The following is a 16,436-nucleotide window of genomic DNA, read 5'->3' as shown; positions in this document are numbered from 1 at the left end:
CATTGTCCTGTTGGAAGGTGAACCTTCACCCCAGACTGAGATCCTGAGGGCTCTGGAGTAGGTTTTCATCAAGGATCTCTCTGTACTTTGCTCTGTTCATCTTTCCCTCAATCCTGACTAGTCTCCCAGTCCCTGCCGCTGAAAAACATCCACACAGCCAGGGTTGGGGTGTAACGGATGACATGTATTACGTTACATGTAAGGGATTGCAAATAATGGTAACTGTAATCTGTTATATTACCAGCAAAAATATTGTAATCAGATTACACTTTTGAAAAACTAGATTACTTCAAGGATTACTTTGAAATTCAGAAAGGATGTTAGATTTTTTTTGACACTTCTCTGTTCTCAATGACATTCAAATCATAATTGAAAACAGGCGAAAGTTTAAGTTTGTTCCACCTGATCGAGTCTGACCACAAGTCAGAGAGCACTATGATGACACACCAAATGTGTTTGATGGATTGCGGGAAAAGCGTAGGAGTAGGCTTTTGTAGGCTACAGTCCAAACTATGTCTTCCAATGATGCGACTGCTGTAGGCAACCTAAGATGATCCAACTTGAATAAACACTCGGAGGTAAGGAAGACCGGTGTCGTCTACGGCGATACAGATATAACTTATTGATATCTACATAGCGCATTGATGTGAATCAGCATGATGCTGCCACCATAATGCTTCACCATAGGGATGGTGCCAGGTTTCCTCCAGACGTGACACTTGGCATTCAGGCCAGAGTTCAATCTTAGTTTCATCAGACCAGAGGATCTTGTTTATAAATTGTGAGAGTCCTTTAGGTGCATTTTGGCAAACTCCAGTGGGCTGTCATGTGAAATATTTTCTCATGGTCTGGCCACTCTACCATATAGGCCTGATTGGTGTTGTGCTGCAGAGATGGTTGTCCTTCTGGAAGGTTCTCCCATCTCCACAGAGGAACTCTGTCCGAGTGATCATTGGGCTCTTGGTCACCTCCCTGACCAAGGCCCTTCTCCCCTGATTTCTCAGTTTAGCCGGGCAGCCAGCTCTAGGAAGAGTCTTGGTGGTTCTAAACTTCTTCCATTTAAAAATTATTGAGGTCACTATGTTCTTGGGGACCTGCAATGCTACAGACATTTTTTAGTACACTTCCCCAGATCTGTGTCTCAGAGCTCTACGGACAATTCCTTCGACCTCATGGCTTGGTTTTTGTTCTGACATGCGCTGTCAACTGTGGGACCTTATATAGACATGCATGCACCCTTCCAAATAACATCCTATCAATTGAATTGACCACAGGTGGACTCCAATCAAGTTGTGTAAACATCTTCAAGGATAATCAATGGAAACCGGATGCACCTGAGCTCAATTTCGAGTCCCATAGCAAAGGGTCTGAATACCTACGTAAATAAGGTATTTCTGTTTTTTTTTTACTTTTCCAAACACTTCTAAAAACCTGTTTTCACTTGGTTATTATTGGGTATTGTGTGTAGATTGAGGATTTTTATTTATTTAATCCATTTTAGAATAAGGATGTAACAAAATGTGGAAAAAGTCAAGGTGTCTGAATCCTTTCTGAATGCACAAGTATATTTTAAACCAAATACTTTTAGGCTTTAACTCAAGTAAAATTATAAAAATGGAGTACTTTTCCCACCACTAATAGGGTGAGACGCCCTCTGTTTGATAATACCTGTAATTCCGGTTTTTCATCAGTTTGAAGTCATTCCATCAAAACAATGAGGTAAATATATATATATATATTTTTTGTTTGTTGTAGATATAATCACACTTGACCAAATAAATCATCCTCAACTAATCAAATGCTCCTTACATAAAAATGACATTTTATTTAAAAAATGTTTTGTCAACTGCAGCCATTTTCCATCATAGTTTGTTACCATAAGCATGACCATCATCCACCTAAAAATAAAATGTTAAAAATATCCTAACTTTTTTTCAGCAATTAGACATTGATCTTAGGTGGGTAGTTTTACCTCATGTTACCCTACACACGTCGTACTGATTTTTTGGGGGGTTTAATAAACCTGGTCAATGGCAAAAAGCTGTGGTCACTCCCAGATGTCGCTGTAGGGATTTGTGTTGAGTAGTTGTGACGGAACACCCGCCGCGCTCCCTTTTACAACGCATGCTCAGTTTTTTTCCTATCACAAGTTTGACCCTGTCTATTTCTTCTGCGCACTGCACTGTCTATATAGTGTCCATGCTTTTCCAACGCAGTCTCTTTCCCCAGCAACAAAACAACCGTGAGTGTAACTCACCGTTCTTTAACAACTTTAAAAATATTTTAAAAAAACATAAAATTCATAAAGTCTAAAAAACATTTTAAATCGCAAAACATTATTTGGGGGCTTAAACCGATGTTTAGGACAAATCGAATTTTCAGGAGAATACGCCGAAATTCCATTCTGTTTTACCTGTCTCTTTTCTTTTCTCGTCAGCAAGTCGTGGAATAATTTTAGGTCAAGTCACATTTTGGGAGAGCGTCTTCGGCTCATTACGCACAGATTTTGCCCCGGCGAACAATTCTTAACAATTCTCGTGGCTAACGCGAGGGAATAATTCATACATTTTGGGCACTTCAAGAAATGAACACAGCGAATGAGGAGAGTTATCCAATGGCTTCTCTATATGTTGGCGACCTGCACCCTGATATCACTGAAGCTATGCTGTATGAGAAATTCAGCCCAGCTGGACCAGTGCTGTCTATTCGAGTATGTCGTGATATGATCACCCGACGCTCTCTGGGTTATGCCTATGTGAATTTCTCGCAACCCACGGACGGTAAGAAAAAGGGCATGCCTCAAAATCGGTGCTTGTTTGCATTACGGTGAAGAGTTGACTTGATCTTTGATTTGAGCATGTTGTCCGTGTTATTCTGTGCATCTGTCTAAGAGGATAAAATGTAAAGCACATCTAGCTTTTAATGAGTATCAATTATGATTTCCCGTTAGAAAGTACACAATATATACCAAAGTTTAGACACCCCATCAAATTAGTGGTTTCGGCTATTTGAGCCATACCCGTTGCAGAAAGGTGTATAAAATCGAACACATTGCCATGCAATGTCCATAGACAAACATTGGCAGTAGAGACTGGCCTTACTGAAGAGCTCAGTGACTTTCAACATGGCACCGTCATAGCATGCCACCTTTTCAACAAGTTAGTGAATTTCTGCCCTGCTAGAGCTGCCCCAGTGAACTTAAGTGCTGTTATTGTGAAGTGGATAGTCTAGGAACATCAACGTCTCATACTACAGAGTTCCAACCTGCCTCTGGAAGCAACGTCAGCACAATAGTTTGTCGGGAGCTTCATGAAATGGGTTTCCTTTGCCGAGCAACAGCACACAAGCCTAAGATCCCCATGTGCAATGCCAAGTGTCGTTCAAGGAGAACGCTACCTGCCCTAATATGTAGTGCCAAACTGTAAAGTTTGGTGGAGGAGGAATAATGGCCTGGGGCTGTTTTCATGGTTCAGGCTAGGCCCCTTAGTTCCAGTGAGGGGAAATCTTAAAGCTTCCAACTTTGTGGCAACAGTTTGGGGAAGGCCCTTTCCTGTTTAAGCATGACAATGCTCCCGTGCACAAAATGAGGTCCATACAGAAATGGTTTGTTGAGATCGGCGTGGAAGAACTTAACTGGCCTACGCAGAGCCCTGACCTGAACCCCATCGAACAGCTTTGGGGTGAATTGGAACGCACACTGCGAGCCAGGCCTAATCCCCTAACATCAGTACCCAAATTTACTAATGCTCTTGTGGCTGAATGGAAGCAAGTCGCCGCAGCAATGTTCCAACATCTTGTGGATAGCCTCCCAGAAGAGTGGAGGCTGTTATAGCAGCAAAGCGGGGACCAACTCTGTATTGATGCCCATGATTTTGCAATAAGATTTTCAATGAGCAGGTGTCCACATACTTCTGATCATATATACATAATTCACACCTATTTTTGATCATATCTCCATCATTCACACCTATTTTACCTAGTATAGAGCTCTGTTACCTCCTGACTCCACTACCTAGTGCAAACATACCAATACAAAGGCAATCTAAGAGGTGTAGGCTAAGCCCCAACTCTGCAATTAACAAAATTAATGGGAGAGGATAAATGTTTTCCCTCACTTTGGACTCAAGTAAACTTTCTCAGAACCATGCATGGCACAGTCAGTCTACTAAAGCATACTGTACAGACTCTCAAAACGACTTTTTGCCTTGCATGGACCAACTCCGTTGAGTGGAGAAGTACACATTTGGAATAGTATCTCTTGACCCATATAGCAATGATGGCCCACTTCTATCTGACAGGATTGACCAGAATCTGCTCCAAGACTCCTGCTTTGTACATGTTGTAGCCAGGCTACTGTCTGTGTTCTGCATTTACCTTTGAATAAGTGGTGCTACAGTTTTGCTCCAAGAGTACTGCTCCACACTGCCTAACCCAGGGTTTCACAAACTCTGTCCTCAGGATCCCACATTTTGGCTTTTGCCCTAGCACTACACAGCTGATTCAAATCAACTAATCATCAAGTTTTGATAATTTGAATCAGTTGTGTAGTGTTGGGGCAAAAACCAAAATGTGCACCCCTTGGGGTCTCGAGGACTGAGTTTGGGAAACGCTGGAACCCAAAGTGACCCATTTCAGCTCCTATTTAAAGGGCCACCAGGAAACTGTTCTGCAGTGAAATTAATTCCCATCGCCTCCCCTGCTGCCTTACACACACAGAGAGGAAGAAAAGGCACATTTGAACATTAACTTTTGCATTTTTCTGCTTTCTTTGGATCATGTTATGTCATGCATTTGTGTGTCATCTGAAAAGAATAAGTCTGAATAGATAGCAGGAATGTATTTGTAGAAGCAGAAACTTTGGGATGTAACAACTATTTATGGTTGGATTTCTTGAGTAATTGTTGAAGGGTCATGTAATTCACATCTCCATGTTCTTCTCTACATGTGGATCTGTAATGTTTTACTCATGTTTTAGGGGCTTACAATTTCTTTCCCAAATCCACTCCCAATTTACGCCATACAAGGGTACACACTTGAGGAATTTCCAGCATTTGCATTGGGAGTCAGTCCAAGCCCCAATCCTGTGGCTATTGTAAGAAGTCTGAAATACAACAGAATTTCATGCTTTGATATACCACTTGATTCAACAATCACTCTTCTCATTATCCAATGTAGAGTTATCATCTACAGTGGAATGCTGTATTTGTTGGCGAGTGTGACCTGGCAGGATTGAGCTATAATTTGTGTTCTATGAAGGTGTCTGTGTCTGCCGACTGTTTATGCAGTTTGGGATGTTTTCATTTTGCACCTGCCATCACTTGTCTGAGCCAGTGTAGAGAGAACCCCATGGCAATATTACTTGGAGGTTGTATTTTGATCACAAACACAATATAACGTCATGTCTAGGTTGTGAATATACAGGTTTAGACAACATCACAAACCTGTTACCAGCACCATTGCTAACTAGCATAGCTAGTCCCATTGTTGCAAAGAGTTATGGGATATTAGAATCTCGTTATTTTAAAGGCATGGTCAATTTGACGTCTGAAGTGGCCGTACAGCGTTTACTGTGACGCATACGTTCAGGGCTTTCATACTTCTTGCGCTGAGCAGAGCTATTGTAAAGTAAGTTGTCAAGGAAGTGAGTTTATGTTTATACAAGACCACCCGCCCCCACCTGAGATCAACAAATCATGTCAATACGGAGCTCTCCGTATTGTTTGAACATTTGAGAGGGGCAAGGCGATGCGGTACGGTGCATGATTTGACCTCTGCATGCCTCCCGGGGCTTCGTTATGCCATCACACTCTCCAGACGAAGTCTCCGACTACATTGTTGGGTCAAGCATGAGTTGGCTTTTAACCTTTTGTCATCTTCAACCTAGCATCATGTCAGGAAGTAAACGTCTAGTACAACTACTACCACATACACTGAACAAAAATATAAACGCCACATGTTCCATGAGCTGAAATAAAAGATCCCAAAAATGTTCCATACACACAAAAAGCTTATTTCTTTAAGATTTTGTGCACAAGTTTGTTTATGTCTGTTAAGGAGAATTTCTCATTTGCTAAAATAATCCATCCACAGTTAAAGGCCACTCTACAATTTGCTGATTTGTCACACAACACTGCCACAGACGTCTCGATGTAAAGGGAGCGTGCAATTGGCATGCTCACTGCAGGAATGTCCACCAGAGCTGTTGCCAGAGAATTTAATGTTAATTGCTCTACCATAAGCTGTCTTCAATGTAATTTTGGAAAATTTGGCAGTACGTCCAACCCGGCCTCACCACGCCAGCTCAGGACCTCCACATCTGGCTTCTTCACCTGCGGGATCATCTGAGACCAGTCACTCGGGCATCTGATGAAACTGTGGGTTTGCACAACTGAAGAATTTCTGCAGAAACTCAGAAACCGTCTCAGGGAAGATCATCTACGTGTTCGTCGTCCTTAGCAGGGTCTTGACCTGACTGCTGTTTGGCGTTTTATCCGACCTCAGTGGGCAAATGCTCACCTTCGGTGGCCACTGGCACGCTGAGGAAGTATGTTCTTCATGGATTAATCCTGGTTTCAACTGTACTGGGCAGATGGCAGACAGCATGTGTGGGCGAGTGGTTTGCTGATGTCAACGTGAACAGAGAAACCCACCTCCACCATGGGGCAATGGCATGGGCAGGCATAAGCTATGGACAACGAACACAATTGCATTTTATCGATGGCAATTTGAAATGAACAGATACCATGACGAGATGCTGAGGCCTATTGTCGTGCCAATCATTCACCTCCATCACCTCATGTTTCAGCATGATAATGCATGGCCCCATGTCACAAGGATCTGTACACAATTCCTGGGAGCTTAAAATGTCCCAGTTCTTCCATGGCCTGCATGTTTGGGATGCTCTGGATTGACGAGTAAGACAATCTTCCAGTTCTCACCAATATCCAGGAACTTCACACAGCCATTGAAGAGGAGAGTGGGACAACATTCCACAGGCCACAATCAACAGCCTGATCAACTCTATGCGAAGGAGATGTGTGGGAGGCAAATGGTGCTCACACCAGATACTGACTGGTTTTTGGATCCACACCCCTACCTTTTTAATTTTTAAGTTATCTGTGACCAACAGATCCCTGGATTCCCAGTCAAGTGAAATCCATAGATTTAGGGCCTAGTGAATTGATTTCAATTAATTCAGTTCAGGTATTTCCTTTTTATATGAACTGTAACTCGGTAACATCTTTGAAATGGTTGTGTTTTCATATTTTTGTTCAGTGCATTTGAGAAGAGTAGTCTTCCTTCATGTGTCTGAAGTCGCTTTGGCTGACCATCTCCACTTTCAGCATGTCACTGCTGCATTTAAGTCTCAAGACCTGGTGTTGATCATCTCAACATTCTTGTTGAATGTGTCTCCCATCAATGGCAGGCAGATAATGCTCAACTCACATTCCACACCAGCACATACTCTCAGGACCCCTCTCTAAATATCTCTCAGGCAGCCTAAATCTTCCCTGCCTATAATATCTAAAACCCTATAAAGTCTCAATTTAAGGGTAATGTTTGACAGAATATATTAGGGTTGCTACCTGCCTCACCTAGAATAAAATTTTAAGTTTTATGACAAAATACATTTCTAGTATATCGCATTGACCTGTGAAGTTCACTTCAATGGTTTTTTGTGTGTTACATTCAGTTCACCTCTTGTTTGATGTGTTTATCTATTTCTGCTATTAATCCATTCAGCAATCCCAGCTCCACATGGTGCTAATTTTTTTCCATCAAGGTTGGCCATGGGAACCTTCCAGAACGAGAAACCATCACACACCATCTCTGAGCTGGTTTGTGTGAAGTACAATTGCACAGCTAACTGCTGATGCCAGCAGACGCAAGGGAGCTCTGTTTTGTTTAGCGGACATGTTTAGCTCTAAAGCCCGGGTGTGTGTTGCAGTGGAGTGACTGGAACAAAGGGGAGGTCTCTGGTTTGTTTACCGGACATGTTTAGCTCTAAAGCCCGGGTGTGTGTTGCAGTGGAGTGACTGGAACAAAGGGGAGGTCTCTGGTTTGTTTACCGGACATGTTTAGCTCTAAAGCCCGGGTGTGTTGCTGTGGAGTGACTGGAATAAAGGGGAGGTCTCTGGTTTGTTTACCGGACATGTTTAGCTCTAAAGCCCGGGTGTGTTGCTGTGGAGTGACTGGAACAAAGGGGAGGTCTCTGGTTTGTTTACCGGACATGTTTAGCTCTAAAGCCCGGGTGTGTGTTGCTGTGGAGTGACTGGAACAAAGGGGAGGTCTCTGGTTTGTTTACCGGACATGTTTAGCTCTAAAGCCCGGGTGTGTGTTGCTGTGGAGTGACTGGAACAAAGGGGAGGTCTCTGGTTGGCACGTGTGCCCAGATGGATATGAGGGGACATGAGAGAGGCAGCAGGAAAATGCGAACTGGCACAACATAAATAACGATCTGCAGATCTAGAAATGTAAATCGAAGTGACAGCACACTGGCAGCAAATGTAGTTTGGACAAATAAAATGAATAGTGGCTGGTATTAATTAGAACCTCTAAAAGAGAACCTGTTAAAGAATGTCACATTTTCAAGAGCCATTTTGCCCCATTTGAATTATAACCGTACATGTACAGTATATATCCCATTGTTTATATTCATTATGAGAGTGTGCATAAATGATGACTTAGGACCATAAGTGCCTTGCATTCCACATGTGTCTGTGAGCGCCGTGTGCCCTCCCCTAACAGCTGGTCAGTGTGGTGGCAGGCGGGTCAGACTCCATACTCACATGGTCTAGTTAGTAGTTAGGACACTCCAATAGTAGCGTGGATTCTTTAAAACAATGTGCCTTAAACTGGGGCCAGTAGTTTTTTCTGACCACATGACCAGGAATAACTTCTTCTAGTCTTGTCCACAAGGGCACAATTTGGTGGAGTGAATGATTGGGAGGTGTACATTTGGTGTCCATGATTCAAAGTGGGCACTAAATGGCATAAACAACATGGTGTAGTGGACCCAGTGGTTGAGATGTTTTTAATGTTGTAAGTTAACACCCTGACTCTACCCTCTGACCTCTCCCCTTGCCCTCTAGCCGAGAGAGCCCTGGACACCATGAACTTTGATGTGGTGAAAGGGAAGCCAATCAGAATCATGTGGTCACAGCGAGATCCCTCACTCAGGAAGTCTGGGGTGGGCAACGTGTTCATCAAGAACCTGGACAAGACCATTGATAACAAGGCCCTCTATGACACCTTCTCTGCCTTTGGGAACATCCTGTCTTGCAAAGTAAGATGGAAGTGTTTCCGGCCAGACATCTGTATGACCATGTATACACATTATGTGTATACATACTATGTAATATATATATTTTTTTTCTCAAACAGGTTGTATGTGATGAGAATGGATCCAAGGGATACGCGTTTGTGCACTTTGAAACGCAGGACGCAGCTGACCGCGCCATCGAGAAGATGAACGGCATGCTTCTGAATGATCGCAAGGTGTGAGTGTCTGATTAACTAGGAGAGGGGGGGGGGGGTGTTGGTTTTAAGTTTTGGCTGACTTTTCTTGGCGAATTGAATTATGGGAAATGACCATAATTGTACACTTGCTAACTCGATCAAAAACGAGGGCTGAGGGGCTTACGTTGCCAACTTCCCTTGCTTGGTTAATCATTTGGACCAATGACAAAGATGGCTGCGGGGATTCCCCCAAGGGCATAAGGCGAGAGTAAGTGGAGGAGGGTATGTCTTTAATGAGTTTGAAACGCAGCCCCTGTTCCTGGAGATCTACCCTCTTGTAGGTTTTCACTCCAATCCCAGTTGTAACTAACCTGATTCAACTTATCAATCATCTAATAATTAGAATGTGCACTAGATTAGGGTTGGAGTGAACTTACAGGACGGTAGCTCTCCAGGAATAGGGTTGGAGACTCCTTGTTAAGATCAATCAAGGGCAGTTAGGATGTTGATAAGGATTGTAGTAGCTCATCTGTTTACCTATACTGTGACGAGGCAAAACAATTCAACTTGTTAAGGGGGAAGTAAAACATTTCTGGTGATGATGAAGGTGAATGAGAGAACTCAAAGGGTTCTTTGGCCATCCCCATAGGTATAGGAGAACCCTTTTTTCGGTTCTCGGTAGAACCCTTTCGGGTTCCATGTAGAACCATCTGGAAAGGGTTACACATGGAACCCAAAGGGGTTCTACCTGGAACCAAAAAGGCCTGTAGATAGATATAACGAGCCATATAACACCCCACACTCACTCCCCATAAACCATGGCTTTCTGTGTGGTTTGTTGAACTACACAACAGTGAATGTTTTTTTGCAGTGCTTACTGGAGTGCTTACTTTACCACCTCGCTTACTTTTTTGAAACTTACAAAACATGTCCACACTCTGGTCACCTCACACCCCGTGTCAGCTGAATGTCCGTCTGTACGTTTGTCCACCCTGCCTGGCGTATGTGTCTAACCACGCTTGTGTGTTTTAGTGATGGAGCGAGTGCAGGAATGCAATACTGGAGCACGGATTGGGAGAGGTCTGCATAGCAAGGTAAAGTCTGAGGTGAGGAAGATGATCCAACAAACTCGTTTGATCCTCAGCTTTCCTCTTTATGAACCTCTGTCCCTCCATCCTTCAGGTCTTGGACCAGGAAATGTCATTGTTTGTGTTCTGGGTGTATAGCATGAATGCTCTGTTTTCCTGATTGTGGTGCCATAAACCGTGCAAGAAGGTTGATCAATGTTGTTCCTGAGAGGTCCTTGACTGACTCAATGTGGTCTTGTATGAAGTGCTTCCTTCTATTTAGTAGTCATGTCTGGGCATCCTCAATGTCAGTGCTGGGAACACCAGCTTGAAGCCAGAAAACATGTATCTCAGATGAAAAACATGAGAGATGGATCACAGTCCCTTTCTCCCTCCTGCTCAGGACTGTTTTACAAGGGTTGTCGCTGCTCTCGCTGTGTTTAGGTTCGTTGGACGATTCAAGTCTCGGAAGGAGAGGGAGGCAGAACTGGGGGCCAAAGCAAAGGAGTTCACCAACGTCTACATCAAGAACTTTGGAGATGACATGAATGATGACAAGCTAAAGGAAATGTTTGACCAATACGGTAAGCTGCGACACAGATTCATACTGAGTTTTCTCATTAGTGGAGCCATTTAGTTTTTCACATTAGTCTTGAAATCCACCCAAGGAACCTAGACATGAACTTGTCTTTCTCCAAACTCATTTACCGGAGTCATAATTATTCCCTTTTCCTCCCTGCAGGTAAAACGCTCAGTGTGAGGGTTATGACTGACCCCAGTGGCAAATCCAGAGGTTTTGGCTTTGTGAGTTACGAGAAACACGAGGACGCTAACAAGGTAGGTATATTATACCCACATGACAACAGTTGTCAATACAAGTCGGTGGGATTTCATGGTTGGTGGAAAAATACTGAAACAATCACTCATCACATTGTTAACTTATGGGTTTACTACATATACACTGGTTGTAAGAATGAATCTCTACTCAGGCATGTGAGGAGATGAACGGTCTAGAGTTCAACGGGAAGACCGTCTTCGTGGGGCGTGCTCAGAAGAAGATGGAACGGCAGACAGAGCTAAGGAGAAAGTTTGAGATGTTGAAACAGGAGAGGATCAGCCGTTACCAGGTCAGTCGCCTCCTCTGGCACCACTATGTCTAATAGAACACTGATAAGAAACAAATGCCATCATTCAACCTGACATATTGTTTCGTAGTACCCACCCATTAGACAACAAGCCAGGCTGAGTATGTGTGTGGGTCATGACTGTGTTTCAGGGCGTTAACCTTTACATTAAAAACTTGGACGACACCATTGACGACGAGAAACTGCGAAAGGAGTTTACACCATTCGGGTCCATCACCAGTGCCAAGGTGAGAGAGTTTAGCAGAGGTCAATGTGGTACAACAACAATGACCCCTTTTTAGTTTTGTATTTGGAGTATGTTATCCAGAAAAACACAACTGACTTCTCTCAATGCAGGTGATGCTGGAGGAGGGGCGGTCCAAGGGCTTTGGGTTCGTCTGCTTCTCCTCTCCTGAGGAGGCCACCAAGGCTGTGACTGAGATGAATGGGCGCATCGTGGGCTCCAAGCCAATCTACGTGGCCTTGGCTCAGCGCAAAGAAGAGCGCAAAGCCCACCTCACTAACCAGTATGTGCAACGCATTGCTGGCATGAGGGCCATGCCAGCTGACGCCATCATCAACCAGTTCCAGCCCGCCAGCGGATACTTCATGCCTGCAGTGCCACAGGTTAGTGTTGAAAGGAGAGCGGGTTCAAATGGGTTTGAAGGTTGTGTGCTTTACTGGAAATGCCCTTCACAACAGCCATGTCAGGGTTCTGCCAGTTGATATGATAAACTGCTGTGCAAATGCCAGTGAGAATCAGTATTTTTTTATGTAGAGTAAGATTGAGAACTTTAATGTTGTGCAACGTGTGTGTGTGTGTGCACGTCAGGCCCAGAACAGGACCATCTACTATGCACCCAATCAGCTGGCCCAGATGAGGCACAACCCCCGCTGGCAGCAGCAGGGTGGCAGAGGCCACGGTGAGGGTTAGAGATGACATACACAATGACAATCTATCATGAGTTGTATATCCAGGCTATGTTTATTTAAGTACTACATTTCCTGTTGACATACTGTATTATGGGGACTTTAACTTCTGTCTAATAATAACCCTGCCTCCACCTTCCTTCCTAGGTGGGTTTCAGGGAATGCCCAACTCCCTGCGCCAGCCTGGTCCACGTGCCAACCCGAGACACCTGACTCCCAATGCCAGCGCTCGGGGCCCCCGAAGCATGGGGCCTTCTGGAGCTCAGAGAATTGGTAAGTCTGGATTGCCTCAGTACTTCTGATTACAATTGACATTGTCAAAATAATACCTCAAACTTCATATGCTTGGCTCATACATACTTTGTTTAATCCCTACCATTAGGAATTTCTGGCCAGGCCATGGGTCCTCATCCCTCCATGGGAGTCCCTGCCCCTCGTGCCATGACGTCCTACAAGTACACCACAAACGTACGCAACACTAACTCCCAGGTGGTGCACCCCATCGCCTCACAGCAGGTAAAACTCACTAACCTGGCGATAGGTAGCTTAGCGGTTAGAGCGTAAGGCCAGTAACCGAAAGGATGCTGGTTCAAATACCCGAGCCGACAAGGTGAAAAGTCTCCTTGAGCAAGGCACTTAACCCTAATTTTCTCCAGAGGTGGCGTATTACCATGGCTGACCCTGTAAAACAACACATTTAACTGCACCTATCTGGTGTAGGTAACCATGAAACGCATATACAGTAGAAGTCGGAAGTTTACATGCACTTAGGTTGGAGTTATTAAAACTAGTTTTTCAACCACTTCACAAATGTCTTCACAAACAATAGTTTTGGCAAGTCGGTTAGGACATCTACTTCGTGCATGATAAGTAATTTTTCCAACAATTGTTTAGACAGATTATTTCACTTATAATTCACTGTATCACAATTCCAGTGGGTCAGAAATGTACATGCACTAAGTTGACTGTGCCTTTAAACATCTTGGAAAATTCCAGGAAATGATGTCATGGCTTTAGATGCTTCTGATAGGCTAATTTATATCATTTGAGACAATTGAAGGTGTGGCTGTATTTCAAGGCCTACATTCAAACTCAGTGCTTCTTTGCTTGATATCACGGGAAACTCAAAAGAAATCAGCCAAGACCTCAGAGAAAAAATCCTTGGGAGCAATTTCAAAACACCTGAAGGTACCGCGCTCATCTGTACAAACGATGGTACTAAAGTATAAACACCATAGGACCACACAGTCGTCATACCGCTCAGGAAGGAGACTCGTTCTGTCTCCTAGAGATTAACGTAGAATGATCCGAAAAGTGCAAATCAATCCCAGAACAACAGCAAAGGACCTTGTGAAGATGCTGGAGAAAACAGGTACAAAAGTATCTATATCCACAGTAAAACGAGTCCTATATCGACAACCAGAAAGGCCGATCAGCAAGGAAGAAGCCACTGCTCCAAAACCGCCATAAAACAGCCAGATTACTGTTTGCAACTGCACATGGGGATGAATATCGTACTTTTTGGAGAAATGTTCTCTGGTCTGATGAAACAAAAATAGAACTGTTTGGCCATAATGACCATTGTTATGTTTGGAGGAAAAAAGGGGAGTCTTGCAAGCCAAAGAACACCATCCCAACCGTGAAGCATGGGGGTGGCAGCATCATGTTGTGGGGGAGCTCCACAAAATAGATGGCAGAACTGAAAAAGCGTGTACAAGCAAGGAGGCCTACAAACCCGACTCCGTTACACCAGCTCTATCAGTTGGAATGGGCCAAAATTCACCCAATTTATTGTGGGAGGCTATCAGAAATGTTTGACCCAAGATAAACAAAGGCAATGCTACCAAATACTAATTGAGTGTATGTAAACTTCTGACTCACTGGAAATGTGATGAAAGCTGAAGTCATTCTCTACTATTATTCTGACATTTCACATTCTTAAAATAAAGTAGTGATCCTAACTGACCCAAGATGGAATTTTTACTAGGATTAAATGTCAGGAATTATGAAAAACTGTGTTTAAATGTATTTGACTGAGGTGTATGTAAACTTCTGACTTCAACTGTATACATACATGCATACGTAATACAAGTCAACATTTTGGACACCTACTCACTCATTCAAGGGTTTTTTCTATATTTTTACTATTTTCTACATTGTAGAATAATAGTGAAGACAAACTATTAAATAACACAAGTAATCATGTAGTAACAAGTGTTCAACAAATCTAAATATATTTTGTTTGTTTAATTCATCAAAGGCAAAGGGTGGCTACTTTGAAGAATCTCAAATAAACAAAAACAATATATATTTTACAACACTTTCTTGGGTCCTACATGATTCCATATGTGTTATTTCATAGTTTTGATCTCTTCACTATTATTCTACATTGTAAAAAATAAAGAAAAATCCTTGAATGAGTAGGTGTGTCCAAACTTTTGACTGGTACTGTATATTCATCACTGCCCTGTTTTTAAACTCTTTGGCCTGTCTTTCTATTCTCAGTCTCAACTAGCTGTAGATGTGCAGGGTCAGGAGCCTCTCACAGCCTCTGTGCTGGCTGCTGCACCGCCTCAGGAGCAGAAGCAGATGCTTGGTGAGTGAGTGCTGGAACAGATTGGCGGTGTGTCATATTGTTCCTTGGAAGTTCTAGAGTCTAGACCCTTTGGAGAGATTTTGAACATCAATGTAACAAGGTGCAATTATACAGTATCATTTTACCTGTGAGAACCATTCTTAACCTTCCATCTCTCTCTCTCTCTCTCAGGGGAGCGCCTGTTTCCCCTGATCCAGCCCATGCACCCCAGCTTGGCAGGGAAGATCACTGGAATGCTGCTTGAGATCGACAACTCTGAGCTGCTGCACATGCTGGAGTCCAACGAATCCTTGCACTCCAAGGTACAGCAACAGGATAAGATCATAAGAAGGGATCTAGGAGTCATAGTTTTGTCCAAATCTCTGACGGTCTCCTACTTCACTGTGTGTTTGTGTAGGTGGAGGAGGCTGTTGCCGTGCTCCAGGCCCACCAGGCAAAGAAGGATGCCACACAGAAAGTGGGAGTCATCACTACAACCGCTGCTGCCACTACTTCCTGATGTGTAAAGACCGCTTACTAAATGTTTAAAAATAATAATAATATTTCTCATCCTATGCTTGTTCTGCTTTTTTGTACACAGGCAACTAGGAAAAGACTGGTACAGATTACTACATTGGTCGCAAATGCCTGGGTCTTCTACAAAATCCTATGCAAAAAAATGTCAAAAAAACAAGGTTATAAAGAATACATTTTAACGTACTTGAGCATTAATAAACAAAATATTACACTAATTTTTCTAGTTGTGTAACAATTTTAAACTTTACCAAAAGTAATGGACTTATTCTAAGTCCCTTTATTTTGTGGCCAGGACAGAACCTTTTTCTATAAGGAAAATGAGCTTTGCTCTTAGTTCTTTGTTTGAAAGTTTTGTTTAATGATTTGAAAAATTGGATTCCTCTATCCCATCATGTTATCATGGGTGGTTTGGTATGTTATTATCAATAAAGGGATTAATATATCAAGTTTACCACATTGTCTGTTTTTTCTTTTCCACTATAGTTTGCATACTACCTTAGCCCCATAGTGTGTACACATTGCATTGCTCAAGTGAAGCGTTTGAAAAAAATATTCAATTTTGGTCAAATTATTAATTCATTTCACAAAACCAAAGGATTATGGTACATTAAACTAGCTACCTTCGCAGACTAGGGAGCATAAAGTAAATATAATTTGGGAATTGAGGACTGCGACCACTATTATACCAACTACCCAACAACTGTGACAAAAAAATGACAATTTTGATGAGTTGACGAAGCCATA

General features: G+C 42.9%; 1 protein-coding gene across 1 annotated transcript; it reads left to right on the top strand.

The window, feature by feature from the left end:
- The first annotated feature begins 2,141 nt into the window (after positions 1-2,141).
- On the top strand, positions 2,142-16,143 carry pabpc4 (poly(A) binding protein, cytoplasmic 4 (inducible form)). The gene is made up of 15 exons (XM_046308974.1): positions 2,142-2,242; positions 2,438-2,780; positions 9,093-9,286; positions 9,385-9,500; positions 10,971-11,110; positions 11,269-11,363; positions 11,516-11,653; positions 11,803-11,898; positions 12,008-12,277; positions 12,483-12,573; positions 12,728-12,853; positions 12,963-13,096; positions 15,086-15,176; positions 15,348-15,478; positions 15,574-16,143. The coding sequence occupies exons 2-15, from the start codon at positions 2,585-2,587 to the stop codon at positions 15,673-15,675; spliced, it is 1,920 nt and encodes a 639-aa protein (XP_046164930.1). The 5' UTR covers positions 2,142-2,242; positions 2,438-2,584; the 3' UTR covers positions 15,676-16,143.
- Positions 16,144-16,436: the final 293 nt, after the last annotated feature.

Source organism: Oncorhynchus gorbuscha, linkage group LG17, assembly GCF_021184085.1.
Source record: "Oncorhynchus gorbuscha isolate QuinsamMale2020 ecotype Even-year linkage group LG17, OgorEven_v1.0, whole genome shotgun sequence".
Lineage (NCBI taxonomy): Eukaryota > Metazoa > Chordata > Actinopteri > Salmoniformes > Salmonidae > Oncorhynchus > Oncorhynchus gorbuscha.
This window is presented reverse-complemented; position numbering and strand designations above follow the sequence as displayed.